The sequence below is a fragment of the Pelodiscus sinensis genome, chromosome 24 (genome assembly GCF_052426305.1).
Source record: "Pelodiscus sinensis isolate ZL-2025 chromosome 24, ASM5242630v1, whole genome shotgun sequence".
NCBI lineage: Eukaryota > Metazoa > Chordata > Testudines > Trionychidae > Pelodiscus > Pelodiscus sinensis.
This window is the reverse complement of record NC_143075.1, coordinates 7409744-7423465: the sequence shown is the minus strand read 5'-3', so window position 1 is coordinate 7423465 and position 13722 is coordinate 7409744. Positions and strand designations below refer to the sequence as shown.

Sequence of the window (13722 nt, the reverse complement as noted above, 5' to 3'; positions counted from 1 at the left end):
TTCTGTCCACAATCCTTTCTCTTCAATACAATTTCTCCAAATGAGTTAAAATCAATGGAACTATAACAAGTTACTCCAGCTGGGCATCTGGCCACAGATTTTAGATACTTAATTGACCCCATCAGTGGTCCCTCTAATTTTTGTTATGCATGTGTGGAATGAATTTTGACATGTGCATCAATATGAAGCTGATGCATTGCTAAAGCAGGGATGGGGCTGAGAGGTTTGGAGTGTGGGAAGGTTATCAGAACTAGAACAGAGGATTAGGGTCCAAGAGAGGAGGGGGAAGGGATGTGGCCGTGCTGGGGATGAGGAGTTTGGGGTGGAGGCTGCCCCGAGGGCTATGGCAGGGAGGGAGGACTCCTTCCAGGTATCTCCCAGCAGCAGCAGCAGCACCTAGGCTCAAAGGGAGAAGCATCTCTCCCAATTGCAGCAGCTCTGGGACTGGGGAAAAGTGTCTATTATTGCCACCATTGAGCCCAATTTGTTCCTACATGTAGCTGCTAAATCCCTTTTCTGCTTTTCTGTTGGATATTTATTTACCAGTACTGCTGCAAGTGATTATCTTTCTTAGACAGAAAAATTGTATAGAAAATATTTATCAGAATTAATATTATTTGCAGTAATAAAATTTGAGACACATGACATTTTGTTTCCATCCATTATTATCAGCTGTTCAAGATTGGTACAGCCATACTGTACAGATGCTAATCTGTGGCTCAAAACCACATAGATGAACATTATAGTTAACTGATTAGAATATATTGCAGTATTCTTTAAAATTGAACTTGCCTAGTAGTTTGTATTCATCATTTTTGTTCGTTACAAATCACTGGAGCTGATAACTAAGTTCTGAACTGAGTGGGAGCTCTAATAAGAGTTTAAATGTGTAGCTTTTGTTTATTACAAGTTTAGTAGATTATTTCTCATTAAAAATAAAGCTGAATGCTCTCAGAATTAATATGTTCATGGATACCATAGTTTCCACCTGAAAATGAGTGAAAAATATTTGTCTTAAATATTTGCTTGCAATCAAACTATCCATCTTTCAAAAACAAAAGCAGCATCAGATACCAAAAAGGAAAAAAATCAATACCCAAGGACATAGTCTTTTTAAAGAACTACAGATTAATCTATTGCATTTCCTGACTCTGTAATCACATTAGTGGCTTTGAGTCGGTTTCTATTAGGGTGAGAAAACAAGGATGCAAATTCTCCACCACAGATCAGCTAGAGATTCAGTAGTGTGGTTATATACAGTTTGGCCTTTTCAGAACATATCATTAGTCACATTCCACTTACATTTCCTGTTGTTCCAATAGACCAGTGTATTAATATGTCCAAGTATTTTTCCTTGCTTTCCATGTTTTGAGAAGACTTTCCCCAGTTTTTTAAAAACTCAGAGGGACTTGACTTGTTTAATGTACATTACAGGCAGTCCCCGACTTACGCGGATCCGACTTATGTCGGATCCGCACTTACGAACGGGGCTTTCTCGCCCCGGAGCTCACGGGCGGCGGGTCGCCACCCGTGTCCTCCAGGGCGAGAAAAGCTTCTCCCGGTCTCCCTGGTCTGCTGGGGGGGGGGGTCCAGCAAAGCCGCTGGACCCCCCCAGCAGACCAGGGACACCCGAGCAAAGCCGCTGCCTGGGCGGCTTTGCTCCCGGGCAAACGAGCAAAGCCGCCCAGGCGGCGGCTTTGCTCTGGTGTCCCTGGTCTGCTGGGGAGGGGGGGGGGGCAGCGGCTTTGCTGGACCCCCCCAGCAGACCAGGGAGACAGGAGCAAAGCTGGGGAGACGGGGAGCAAAGCCGCGGAGCACGCCCGCGGCGGACAGCTCAAGCGCGCCCGGGCTGTCCCACTGCGGGCGTGCTCCGCGACTTTGCTCCCCATCTCCCTGGTCTGCAGACCAGGGAGACGGAGCAAAGCCATGGAGGACTTATGCGGTCCCGCCACCCCTGTCTCCCTGGTCTGCTGGGGGTGGGGGGTACAGCTAGTGCCCCCCCCCAGCAGACCAGGCTTTTCTTGCCTACCCCTGGGGTAGAGCAGCTGGGGGCTGCCGGGTTGGTCCCGCAGCGCCGCTCCGGAGCAACCCAGCAGCACCCCAGCTGCTCTGTCCCAGGCGTCCTGATTCAGCCACTGCTGGTCAGTTTCAGCAGCGGCTGAATCAGGACGCCTGGGGCAGAGCAGCTGGGGTGCTGCTGGGTTGCTCCAGTAGCGCCAAAGAGCCGCGCTACTGGAGCAACCCAGCAGCACCCCAGCTGCTCTGCCCCAGGCGTCCCCAAGTCAGCCGCTGCTGAAACTGACCAGCGGCTGACTACAGGAAGCCCGAGGCAGAGTTGCTCGGCCCCAGGCTTCCTGGAATCAGCTGCTGATCAGTTTCAGCAGCAGCTGACTTGGGGACGCCTGGGTTTCTTAAGTTGAATCTGTATGTAAGTCAGAACTGGCATCCAGATTCAGCCACGGTTGAAACTGATCAGTTTCGGCAGCGGCTGACGCCAGTTCCGACTTACATACAGATTCAACTTAAGAACAATCCTACAGTCCCTATCTTGTACGTAACCCGGGGACTGCCTGTATTTACTAACTTTCATTTTAGGGAATTGGATAGATGTCCTGGTCATTTCGAATACTGACTGCATAGGACAGTTTGCATGAAGTGCTAAAAAAATGAATAATTGACTGCCAGAAGTAGTTTAAGTAGTACTACCTTGGCATTTTAGCTAAACACTCATGGTTAATATTTTATTTTTGCTGTTGATGCCTAGAAAATGCACCATAAAATAGAAACCCAAATTGTCACTCATCAGTTATTTTGCTATTGTGTTTGATTTCTTCACTTCGTTGTTGATCCATTTTTGTCTGAGATTGTAAATTCCTTTTGGGTAGGGACTTGCTGTCTTACCCAAACATGCCTTGCAAATATGTATTATATTAGTAAGTCTGGTTTACTGCTGCAAGAAGCTACTATGCCTGAGCATATACTTAGTAATTGCTTTGTCTGTACATTGCTCAGATGAGATTTCTTTTATCCAAAGAGAAACTGGAGAGGGTAAAATGTTCCATACTGGTACATGCAGAAGGTCCAACAACACTGGAGATCTGTAATATGTTCTAGAAGAAGCATAAAGAGGAATGAGAACTGCTAGATAAAATAATTACAATTTCAAAGATTTTTTTTAATCCCATCACTTGGGGAAAAGTACATTTTATATAAAAGATGTCAGCTACCATGGAGAACTTCTGACTACTAGATTATAGACGTATGCAATAAAGCTACATTAATGTGATTTCAAAATGTTAACTTATAGACTGATACGTAATTATTTATGGCATAGCTGATATTCCGGTTAAAACAACCATGTTCTCAACTTTGCAAAGAACAGTGACTATTTACAGGACTAGTGCAAAATAGTTTCCAAAGCATGCATGTGAGGAAGCAGTGACAGAACTGAAGTGCATCTAATTAAAAATTATGCCAGAGTATGAAGAACAGAATTCAAGGATAAACAAATAGTATAGACCATATTTGATTTTTTTTATAATTGTGGAATTTAATTACTCCAGGACACACATGTATGTGATACAAAGTTTCCCATGTCATGCATTTAGTAAAAGGAACTGTTTTGACAGCATGTTGCTCTGATCATACAGTGAATGAAAATGTATATAAAAATCTCCATGTATGGATAATAGACTTTCAGCCAGAGGGCAAAGCTCCTACATTGCAGAAATAGAGTTCTTTGCTGGGTTCCCTTAATACATTTGTGAAGCAAAGTTTAACATGCAGACTGGTTTGTGGTATTGGAAATGAATGAACAAAAAAAAATCAAAATTGATAATGGAATGTAGTGTGATCAAAGCTTTTGTTTCATAAGGCAGGCACAATATGAGCCCTTGAAAGAAAGCCGTACTGTCATGTTGGTGTAAAGAGAGATATCACTCCGTTTGAAATAGTACAGCAGAAAGTCCCGTGTAGTCTTGGGTTGATAAACACTTAGCAAACACAGATGATCAACTTGCCTACTAAACAATGCAAAAGACCAACTTAAAGAACTTGTTCAGGCTTTTTATGGACTCAGGTTCATTAGGCTATAATTTATAACACTAATGAATTCCAGTGTGTTGCCAAAATGTATGCATCAAGTAATATCCAACTGTTAAATTTGCTTTCATGGTATATTTAGAAGTTACAGAAGAACTACAGTTACCAACTGACTGAGTTTACAGGATGGTCACTGTAATGAAAACAAACAAGTCAATGATTTGTGTTAGGGAAGTAAGCAAGTAGGCGACTAACCGATAAGCCTAGGCTTATCAATTAATCGAGTCGACTGCTCAACTATTGCATCTCTCTGATTTCCCCCCTTTGATACAGAAGTAGCAAGGGGTGGGGAAGAAGCAAGAGCCACTGCTGCCTGTACCCCACCCTGTTGCTGCTGCCTCTAGGGTTGCCAGATGACTGAAACAAAAATACCACCCCTCCCCAAAAAAAAACCACTGGGAAAAAAATTTCTAGAAGGAAAAAAAGGGGGGGGGGGAACCAAAGTTGTTGAGAAAAAAAAAAAAGACTCCAAAGAACCTGGATCATTGCTAGGGGTTACCAGGTAGTCATTTAAAGCGGACACGCTTCATGGGGGGGGGGGGCGAGAGGAGGACAGGGGCCTGAAAACAGCTAACGGGGCTGGCCGGGGGAGTTGGGGGGGGGGGCAACGGGAAGCAGGGCTGGTCCTTGGGGGAGGGGGGAGAGTCGGGCAGAATGGGCTGCCTGCGGGATATTGAGGGAGGAGGGTGGGGGTGGGGCTGGCCGGGAGGAAGGGGGGGCGGGAAGCAGAGCTGGCGGGGAGAGGTGCTGGCCAGGGGAGATGGGGAAGAGGAAGGGGCCGGCGGGAAGCAGAGCTGGGGGGTGGGGTGTGCAGGGGCCTGGCTGGGGAAGATCAGGAGGGGAAGTGGGGGAGAATCGGCCAGCTGGGAAGGGAGGGGGGAGCAAATTGGCTGGCAGGGAGCGGGACTGACCTGGGCACTTGCTGCCTGTCCTGCGCAGGCTCCTGGCGACGCACGAGCGCGAAGGAGGCTTCCACGCCTCCTCACACTCAACCGACTGAGGGCTCCTGGCAGCAATCACGGCCCCGCCTCCCAGCTGGGAATCCCAGCCGCTCCCTCAGCCCCCTCCAGGCTTCCGTCTGGTGCGCAGTTGAAAAAATCAGAAAATACTGGACATTGCCGGTATTTTCTGATTTTTTTTTTTTTTTACCGAACAGAGTGCGCAAATACTGGACAGCTGGCAACCCTAGCTGCCTCTATTCAAATGCAAAATCATTTTCAGTTTTGCATGTAAACCAATGATTTTTTACAAGTCTTTCATGGGACAGAAAATTCAAAAGTCTGCACTGGTAAATATGTTTAATTTTAATTCAGGAATCCATCAAGGTGTCAGGCGTGCAACATCTTGTCCTCTATCTTTTGAGGATCAGGATGTGGGAAAATTGTTGATTTGGGGCAAAATTGCCAACAGCGCGATGAAAATGCATACTATATTATAATGTACTACAGAGCCTGAAAATGAACAGTAGCAAGTGTCATTTAAATGGCATTTTGAGATTGACTCTGATTTAAAATAAAGTGCAAAAAATGCCTGAACAAGTTCTTTAAGGTGATCTTTTGCGTTCTGTTTGCATTCAAATCTTTGAGGGAGGAGAGTTTTGAGAAGACATCTTTGAAGTTCAAGAATAGTATTTGATAGATATCATTTGAGGCAGACTAATTCTCTCATCCTTCTAGAGGATTCAGCTCTACTGACTTCCATGCTGGCTATCCTAGAATCATGGAACTGGAAGGGACCTCAAGTGGCCAAGTCCAGTCCCCTGCACTCATTTTGGCCTCACTCTAGAGCCTGGGGGACCCCCAAAAAGTTAACCTGGCCTCTGGGAAGCCCTGAAGCTTGATCCTCTCTGCCTCCTCTACTCACCCCCCTCCACTGTGGTGCTGAGTGGGGTATCTCAGTTGGGGGCCACATCAGTAAGGGTTATTCACTCACACACACGTACACATGTTGTACCTCCAAAAACCAGTACTCTCTGGTCCGGCAACATACGTCATTTGGCAGGACCACAGATGGTCCGGGATCCAAAGGCAGGAGGGTGGCAGCCTGGCTGTGGGCAGCACAAGACTGGGGTCAGAGCCCCATGGCAGTCTCCAGAAACATGTAGCAGCACAGGGGCATGCTTAGTTTCCCGGCACGCACAGATTAGCGCTGGGCTGGAACCTTTCAGCAGCCCCAGAGCCCTGGGGCAGCCCCCAGGAGCTCAGGGCTGAGGTTGGAGCCCTGCAGCAGCATGGACCAGAGTCCTTCAGCAGATTTGCAGGGCACGGGGCTGGGGCTGGAGCCTCTGCTGCCTAGGGGGGCCTGCAGCAGTTGGGCAAGCAGCCTATCCAGGATGGGTGGGGAGAGGTGAGGCAGGGGGTCTGCTGGGGCAGCCTTGGGAGTCGGTGGCAGAAGATCTCCCCTGATCCGGCAAATTGTATTTATTGGGACCTGATCAGTCCCAAATGTGTCAGACCAAGGAGGTCCAACCTGTATACGTGAAAAATATTGGTACCCTATGATAACTCTTGCAATTAACCATAGATTTCCACAGGACAGCTACTTTTTACTTCTCGATACTTGAGTACAATTAAGTAGGGATGTTAAGGACTAGTCGACTGGTTGTTCCTCACCCTCCCTCCTGTCCTTCCCCTTCCCCCCCAATAGAGGCAGCAAAGGGGGGGGGGAGGGAAGAGATCCTGGGCTCCAGCTAAGCAGTTCCACAGAACCTGGGATCAGATGGAGAGTCCTTAGCTGACCCCGGGTTCTGGGGAAATGCTGCGCAGAACTTGTGGTCATCTGGGGAGTCCTCAGCTGATCCTGGGTTCCACTGAAATGCCACGCAGAGCCCGGGATCAGCTGGGGACACAGCTGTCCCTGGCTCTGCATGGTATTTCAAAGCGGCAGCACAGCATGGAGCCCAAGGTCAGCAGGGGACTCTGAGTCCCTCGCTGACCCCGAGCTCCATGCTGCACTGCTGCTTTGAAATACACAAGACCCCCCTTTGGGGACTCCTGTGCATTCCAAAGCTGGCTCATAGAATAATAGAACTGGAAGGGACCTCGAGAGATCATCAAGTCCAGTCCTTTGCCCTCAGGGCAGGACCACGCACTGTCTAGGTCATAGATGTCTTTCTCACCTATTCATGAATATCTGTAGTGATGGACATTCCACAACCTCCCTAGTCAATTTATTCCAATGTTTAACAACCCTGACAGTTAGGAATTTTTTCCTAATGTCCAACCTTAACCTCCCTTGCTGCAGTTTAAGCCCATTGCTGCTTCTCCTATCAGCAGAGGCCAAGGAGAACAATTTTCCACCCTCCTCCCTGTGACACTCTTTTAGATACCTGAAAACCACTATCATGTCCACACTCAGTCTTCTCTAGTCCAAACTAAACAAACCCAGTTTCTTCAGCCTTCCCTCATAGGTCATGTTTTCTTTAATTATTTTTGTTGCTCTTCTCTGGACCTTCTCCAATTTTTCCAAATCTTTCTTGAAATGTGGTGCCCAGAACTGGACACAATACTCCAATTGAGGCCTAATCAGTGCAGAGTATAGTGGAAGAACGATTTCTCGTGTCTTGCTGACAACACTTCTATTAATGCATCCCAGAATCATGTTTGTTTGTTTTTTGCAACAGTGTCACGCTGATGACTCATATTTAGCTTGTGGTCCACTATGACCCCTAGATCCCTTTCTGCAGTACTCCTTCCTAGACAATCACTTCTCATTCTGTACTTGTGAAATTGATTGTTCATCCGAGGTGGAGTATTTTGCATTTGTCCTTTTTAAACTTCATCCTATTTATCTCAGACTATTTCTCTAGTTTGTCCTGATCATTTTGAATTATGACCCAGCGATTGCAACCCCTTCGAGTTTGGTATCATGTGCAAACTTAATCATGCTCTCTATGCCATCATGAACTGGTCCCAAAACAGACCCCACTTAGGCCCTTCCAGCATGGCTGAACCATTAATAACAATCTGTGCACAGTTATCCAGCCAATTATGCACCCACTTTACAGTAGCCCCAACTAAGTTGTATTTCCCTAGTTTATTGATAAGAAGGTTATGAACGACTGTATCAAATGCTTTACTAAAGTCTAGGTATACCACATCCACTGCTTCTCACTTATCCATGAGACTTGTTGTCCTATCAAAGAAAGCCATCAGATTTTACATGATTTGTTCTTTACAAATCCATGCTGGCTGTTACCTATCACCTTATTTTCTTCCAGATGTTTGCAGATGAATTCCTTAATTACCTGCTCTGTTATATTCCCTGGCAGAGAAGTTAAACTGACTGGTCTGGGTTGTTCTTATTTCCCTTTTTATAGATGGGCACTATATTTCCCCATTTCCAGTTTTCTGGAATCTCTCTAGACTTCCCTGATTTTTCAAAAATGATAGCTAAAGGCTCCTCTTTCAGGTCCTTGAGTATTCTAGGATGTATTCTAGGAGGCAAGAGCACTCATTCTAATCTTCATCTTCGTACTTTGCAGTCCATGGAAGCTGAGACAAGTGTCTCTGAAATGTGACCATTGGGGAAAAAAACTGGATTAAAAAGTAACACTAAAAATATGAACAGTCATTTTCATTTTGAGTTAATGTTTACTAAGTATTCTCTAACGTTACAGCCATTGTTTCTGATAGAATCTGCAGTGTCAGTCACAATTTCCTGTTTTCCGACTCCATACAGGCCACATTGTCGGTGACTGATTATGAAAGAAAAAAAACCCCAAGGCTGATGGCCTGTGCATCCCAGGGTGCCATCCAGGCACAAGAAAGCAATTATTTAGGCACTTGCTCAAAGAAATGCTTTTGATGTTAATAGTTTAGCTAAATATTTTTAGATTGTAACTTTCCTCTTTTGGCAAAAATTGGAAAAAAGTTGATGACACCTCCCTGTCAATGCTAATTTTTCAGAATTTTTTTGCCCCCGTCAACCCAAATTTTCCTACATGTAATATGGGGACTGCACTATTTTCATTGCTTGAATGTCTTCAGCTTTTAGTGATGACCAAGAATCCTAGATCTATATGGATTTTTCTTAGCTCTACCAGTTGCCTTTGATACCATTGACCCCTAGTTATTGCTAAGATGGGTGAGTCTGTGCTAGGGATGGAATGATTTTTTGGTCACTCTTCTTTTCTTACTGAGAGGTCTCACTGGAATAGTTTAATGCAGAACTACTCAACTGTGGAAGCTCTAGGGGCCACAATGATACTCACAGCACATACCGAGAGCTGCAGCTTAAGTGTGGTTGCATATACATGCAAATATATATGCAAATAGTTTCTTTCACATTGACGCACATGAATACAAAGATTAAGGCAAGACTACACAACACACAGGCCCCATTTAAGTCAGTTCTGCTGACATTAATAAAACATATTTACTCTGTTTCCACCCCTATGACAGCACTTTTAATGAGCAGTGACAGTCCAGGAATTTAACTGCTAAAATGTGTACCATTATATTGACTTGCTGTTGTGCAGCGTGTTCCCAGTGGAGGCCATGTTCAAAGGATACCACCCTCAGGCCACCTGTTGAGCCCCATGTAAACCCAAACCACACTGTGGGCTGCAAACAAATGGCCCACAGGCCATTTGTTGAGTAGCCCGGGTGCAATGAAACTGAACTGCTACCCTGAGGACAGTCTCATGTGGCGTTACTCTAATATTCTGTGCTGTTAGAGATCATTAGGTTATGTGGGTTGTGAAGTCTTCCATGTACAGGGGGTACTCAGTTTTTCATCTTTGTCCTACCTAGCCAGTGCAGTTGACTGTCTTGTTCAGTCTCTTGCTGGAACTAATGCCTGTATTAATTAGAATGAGCTGGTTCAGACTCAACCCAGATAAAACTATATGGTGGTTATGATGGGCTATAGAAATCAAGTTGAGGAACTGATGAAAATGAATATTGTTCTTTATTACCCAAATTCTCAGCCTGCTAATCCACAGTTGTATCTGGATGTCTGCGATAGGGCAATTTCTAAGAGCACTTTTTGTTATTAGCTAAAAAGATTGAAACTCTTCAGAATGCAGAGCATTCCACCCAGCAAGCCACGATTGATCTCCCACTGTTGTCACAGGGAAGCTTGCCCAGAGATCGAGTAGACTAAAAGTTTTAAATTTCGTTATTTATTTTTTATTCAATGTCTGTCTTGGTGCATTCAGCATCACACATCAGGAAAACATGCTCATTTTGAATACCAGTGCCATTTTTACCTTTTGTGTCTTTTTTTTTCTTTCCCTTCTTTACCTATTGCTTGATGTGATTTTATTTTTCTTCTATGCCCCAACTCCCGTTTCCACTAGTGGAGTTTATGTCCAATCCTGTCTCCTATTTGAATGTCAAATAAGCAGTGAAATATAAAGATGATCTTTTAAAGTGCAATTAGACCTTTCGAGTTACCATTGGAATTAAGGGTAGGAAGTTAATACCTCACAGATCCATAGTTTCAGGCAGACAGCCTTGTACTGGTTACATTAAACTTTTTAATATGGAGTATTTACTTTGCAACAATGAAAATAGAAACTATTTTCAATGAAATCTTAGATTTTGTAGATTGTGAATTGCCAAGTGGGCACGTAATCCCATCACCCCGGCTACATCTACACTTGCAACTATGTATTTGATGCCTCTCTTACATATGTTTATAGCTTCTCAGAAAGTTTTTTAAATACTGTGTTTCTTTACAAAAATAAAGATATTGTGGCCTTTTAAAGGCTTGATCCTGCAAGACTTAAAATATGACTACTTGCATGAATATATTGATACATGTGAGCAAATGTTCTCAGATTTGGGGCTGAAATTTCCCATGTTCCTCAAGTCTTCTTTGATAGTTCCTCGTCTTCTTTCTAGAAATGACTTGCCTTAGTTTTGTAGGACAGTGAGAAATCTAAAAACTGGACAAACACAGAGGGAAAAACCACTAGTTTTTAGTGTTGCCAGATGGTTTCAACAAAAATACTGGACACACTTGATATTACATCACAATCTACATTACATCTTATTTAGAAAATATCAGACATTTATATTTTCTCAATTTGTTTCCCAAACAGAAAGCTCAAATACTGGACACCTGGCAACCCTACTAGTTTTAGCTAATGCAGACTTAAATTTTTTTTGTTGGAAAATCATTTTATTATCTATTATTTTTAGTCTAACAATACTCCATTGTATATTTGCTGTTATACAGGTGAGTCCAGCTTCTTTTAATAAGCTTCAGAAATATATTTAAATTTCTCATTTATTTCTGACTTCTTGAGCCAAAAGTTTAAAGATGATGAACTGAAGATAATTTGGAATTAGTTTACCAATGATTTTTGTTCTAATTTTGTTTTACAAGCAATAAAATATTACCTCTCAGTTTTCCTTCGTAAATTAAAATAATTTGAGGAAGTTTCATTGTCTCATTTTTATTTTTAAAAATTCTGTTAAATTACTCATTATTCATTACTCTGAAAAAAAAATCCATGGATAATGTGCCAAAGAATATCTTAGAAGATCATTTGATAAGTAACTCAAGATCACAGGATAGCTAAATAGTAGGTTAGAGCATCAGAATCTGGTGCTGTTCAGTGCTAGGCCTAAGAAAAATTGTTTCAGCTAATAATTTTGGTCACTGTCAAACAACAGTCTATTCGGGAATTCAGGGGGAATTCAGCAAATAGTTTTGACCAAATTAAAAATTACTTCATTTTTTTCTTGAAAAAGTCAAAATGGTTTATTTTGGCTTTTTTAAAACAAACCATTTCAACATTTCTTCCAAATTGACTTTTCATTTCAAATAGTTGCAAACAAAATTTTTAAATTTGTTTCCGTGGTGGGGAAGGAGACTCAAAACCATTAATTTTGGTTAGAAATGAACCTAAACTGTTGGGATCTTTTTTTTTCTTCATCCACAAATCAAAAAAATCAATTGTGGTGGTTTTTTTTAAACCTAATTGTTACCAAATGTCAGACTGATTTGGTTAGAAGATTTCCTTATAATCAGCATAGTAGACTCCTAGTGGAAAATGTTAGCTCGTTTTATCTGAGGATTCTCTAAAGCAAGAGAGAGGAAATGTTATGGGGAGGGAGGGAGAAGGGTACACAGGATTTTTTTAAATGTTTTAATACTGTATAATATATTCCATTATCATCCGCTAACACGTCCTTTACTTGTTTACACATTAAGATGACGTAGTTAGAGAAGTATCATGAGGTTTTTATAAAGGAACACTGTTTCTTTAACTGTATCTATTCATCTCACCTGAGCTTGAAACAGCAAGCAGCTAAGGAACTGTAACAAGATTATAATCATGTGAGGAAAAGAGAGGGGGATAGAGAAAAGGGAGAGGCAGTGGGGAAAGCATATCCTCCAGAAGCTGTCATTTAAGGCTTCTTAAAAAAAAAAGGGGGGGGGGGATTCTATCAGTGGAGATTATATCTATGCGTTAGTATTTAGAAAAGCAAGAATGTTTTAAGTCACAACTTGCTTGACATGGTGTATCTGGAATTGCTATGCTACTATGCTGCTTCTTTACACCTTTTTAATTTCCTTCTTAGAATCAATCTACCGACGTGGAGCCAGAAGATGGAGGAAGCTCTACCGAGTGAATGGGCATCTGTTTCAAGCCAAACGCTTTAACAGAGTGAGTACTGTTGCTAAAAATGCCATTTTTTGGTAATGCTCTGCAGTAATTGTTTTTTCACTGTGTGCTTTTCCTGTAGCTAGAACATGGAGAAAGAAAAGGAAAAGTGAGATGCTTGTTTATGTGAATTCAGTATACAGTATTATTCACTGCATAAATGCCCAAAAAAGTCAGAAGTTTTTTAATTAGTCTGTGATGAGGTCATTAGTACATAATTGATACGTTTTCTTTTAAGTGTTCTTACAAGATTTTTTTTGGAAAAAAAAAGATATTTTTAGATCAGGTTCACTCCCTCTCTCCTGGTTCTGATTTTCTTTAAGCGCAGTTATTGCCCTCGGTATTCCTTGACATTTGTTGTCTATAAAAATGATTTTTATTAGATATTTTAATATCCCGATTTGGCTTGCTCGGAACCTGAACCAGTATATAATGTAATTAGGGAAAAATTCTGGTGTGCATCTATATTTATTGAGCTGCAAGTCAGTATATATGCCAAGATAAAACAACATTAAGGATCTGACTTAATCCATAAGAGCAAGAGAATATAGCTTGAAGGCTGAGACTGTACCATGAATTTGTGTGTGTGTGTGTGTGTGTGTGTGTGTGTGTGTGTGTGTGTGTGTGTGTGTGTGTGTGTGTGCGCGTGTGTGAATTTGTAGCCTACACACACACACTCTATACCACACACACACTATATCTCTATCTCTATGTCTATCTCTATGTCTATCTCTATACACACATCTTGGAATTCCATAAAAGCCGAAGTGCAAAGAGGTGGGTTAATTTTTAGATCAAGTAGTGATATCATGTGACAATAAAAGGGATCAAATTTTCCTGTTTTTTTGGATAGAGATTTTTGTTTCTAATGCTCTAGAAAAAATGTCATTTGACATGTATAGCAGAGATTTAAGGCTCATTGAGGTTAAGTATTGCATTTGTGGCTCTATTAAAATTTTAATGATATAGCTCCATTTATTTTTTACTTTGTGACAAAATAA

General features: G+C 42.4%; 1 protein-coding gene across 8 annotated transcripts in view; it reads left to right on the top strand.

Moving 5' to 3' along the window:
* PRKCZ (protein kinase C zeta) overlaps positions 1–13722 on the top strand; it is a 219227-nt gene that overhangs the window by 104756 nt on the left and 100749 nt on the right. For all 8 annotated transcript variants that reach the window (XR_012897330.2, XM_075906563.2, XM_075906559.2 and 5 more), the window contains one exon: positions 12639–12724. Coding sequence is in view for 6 of the 8 variants with exons in the window: in XM_075906563.2 (XP_075762678.2) it covers positions 12639–12724 (86 nt within the window). In the remaining 2 variants the exon portion in view is untranslated. The remainder of the gene's footprint in view (positions 1–12638; positions 12725–13722) is intronic.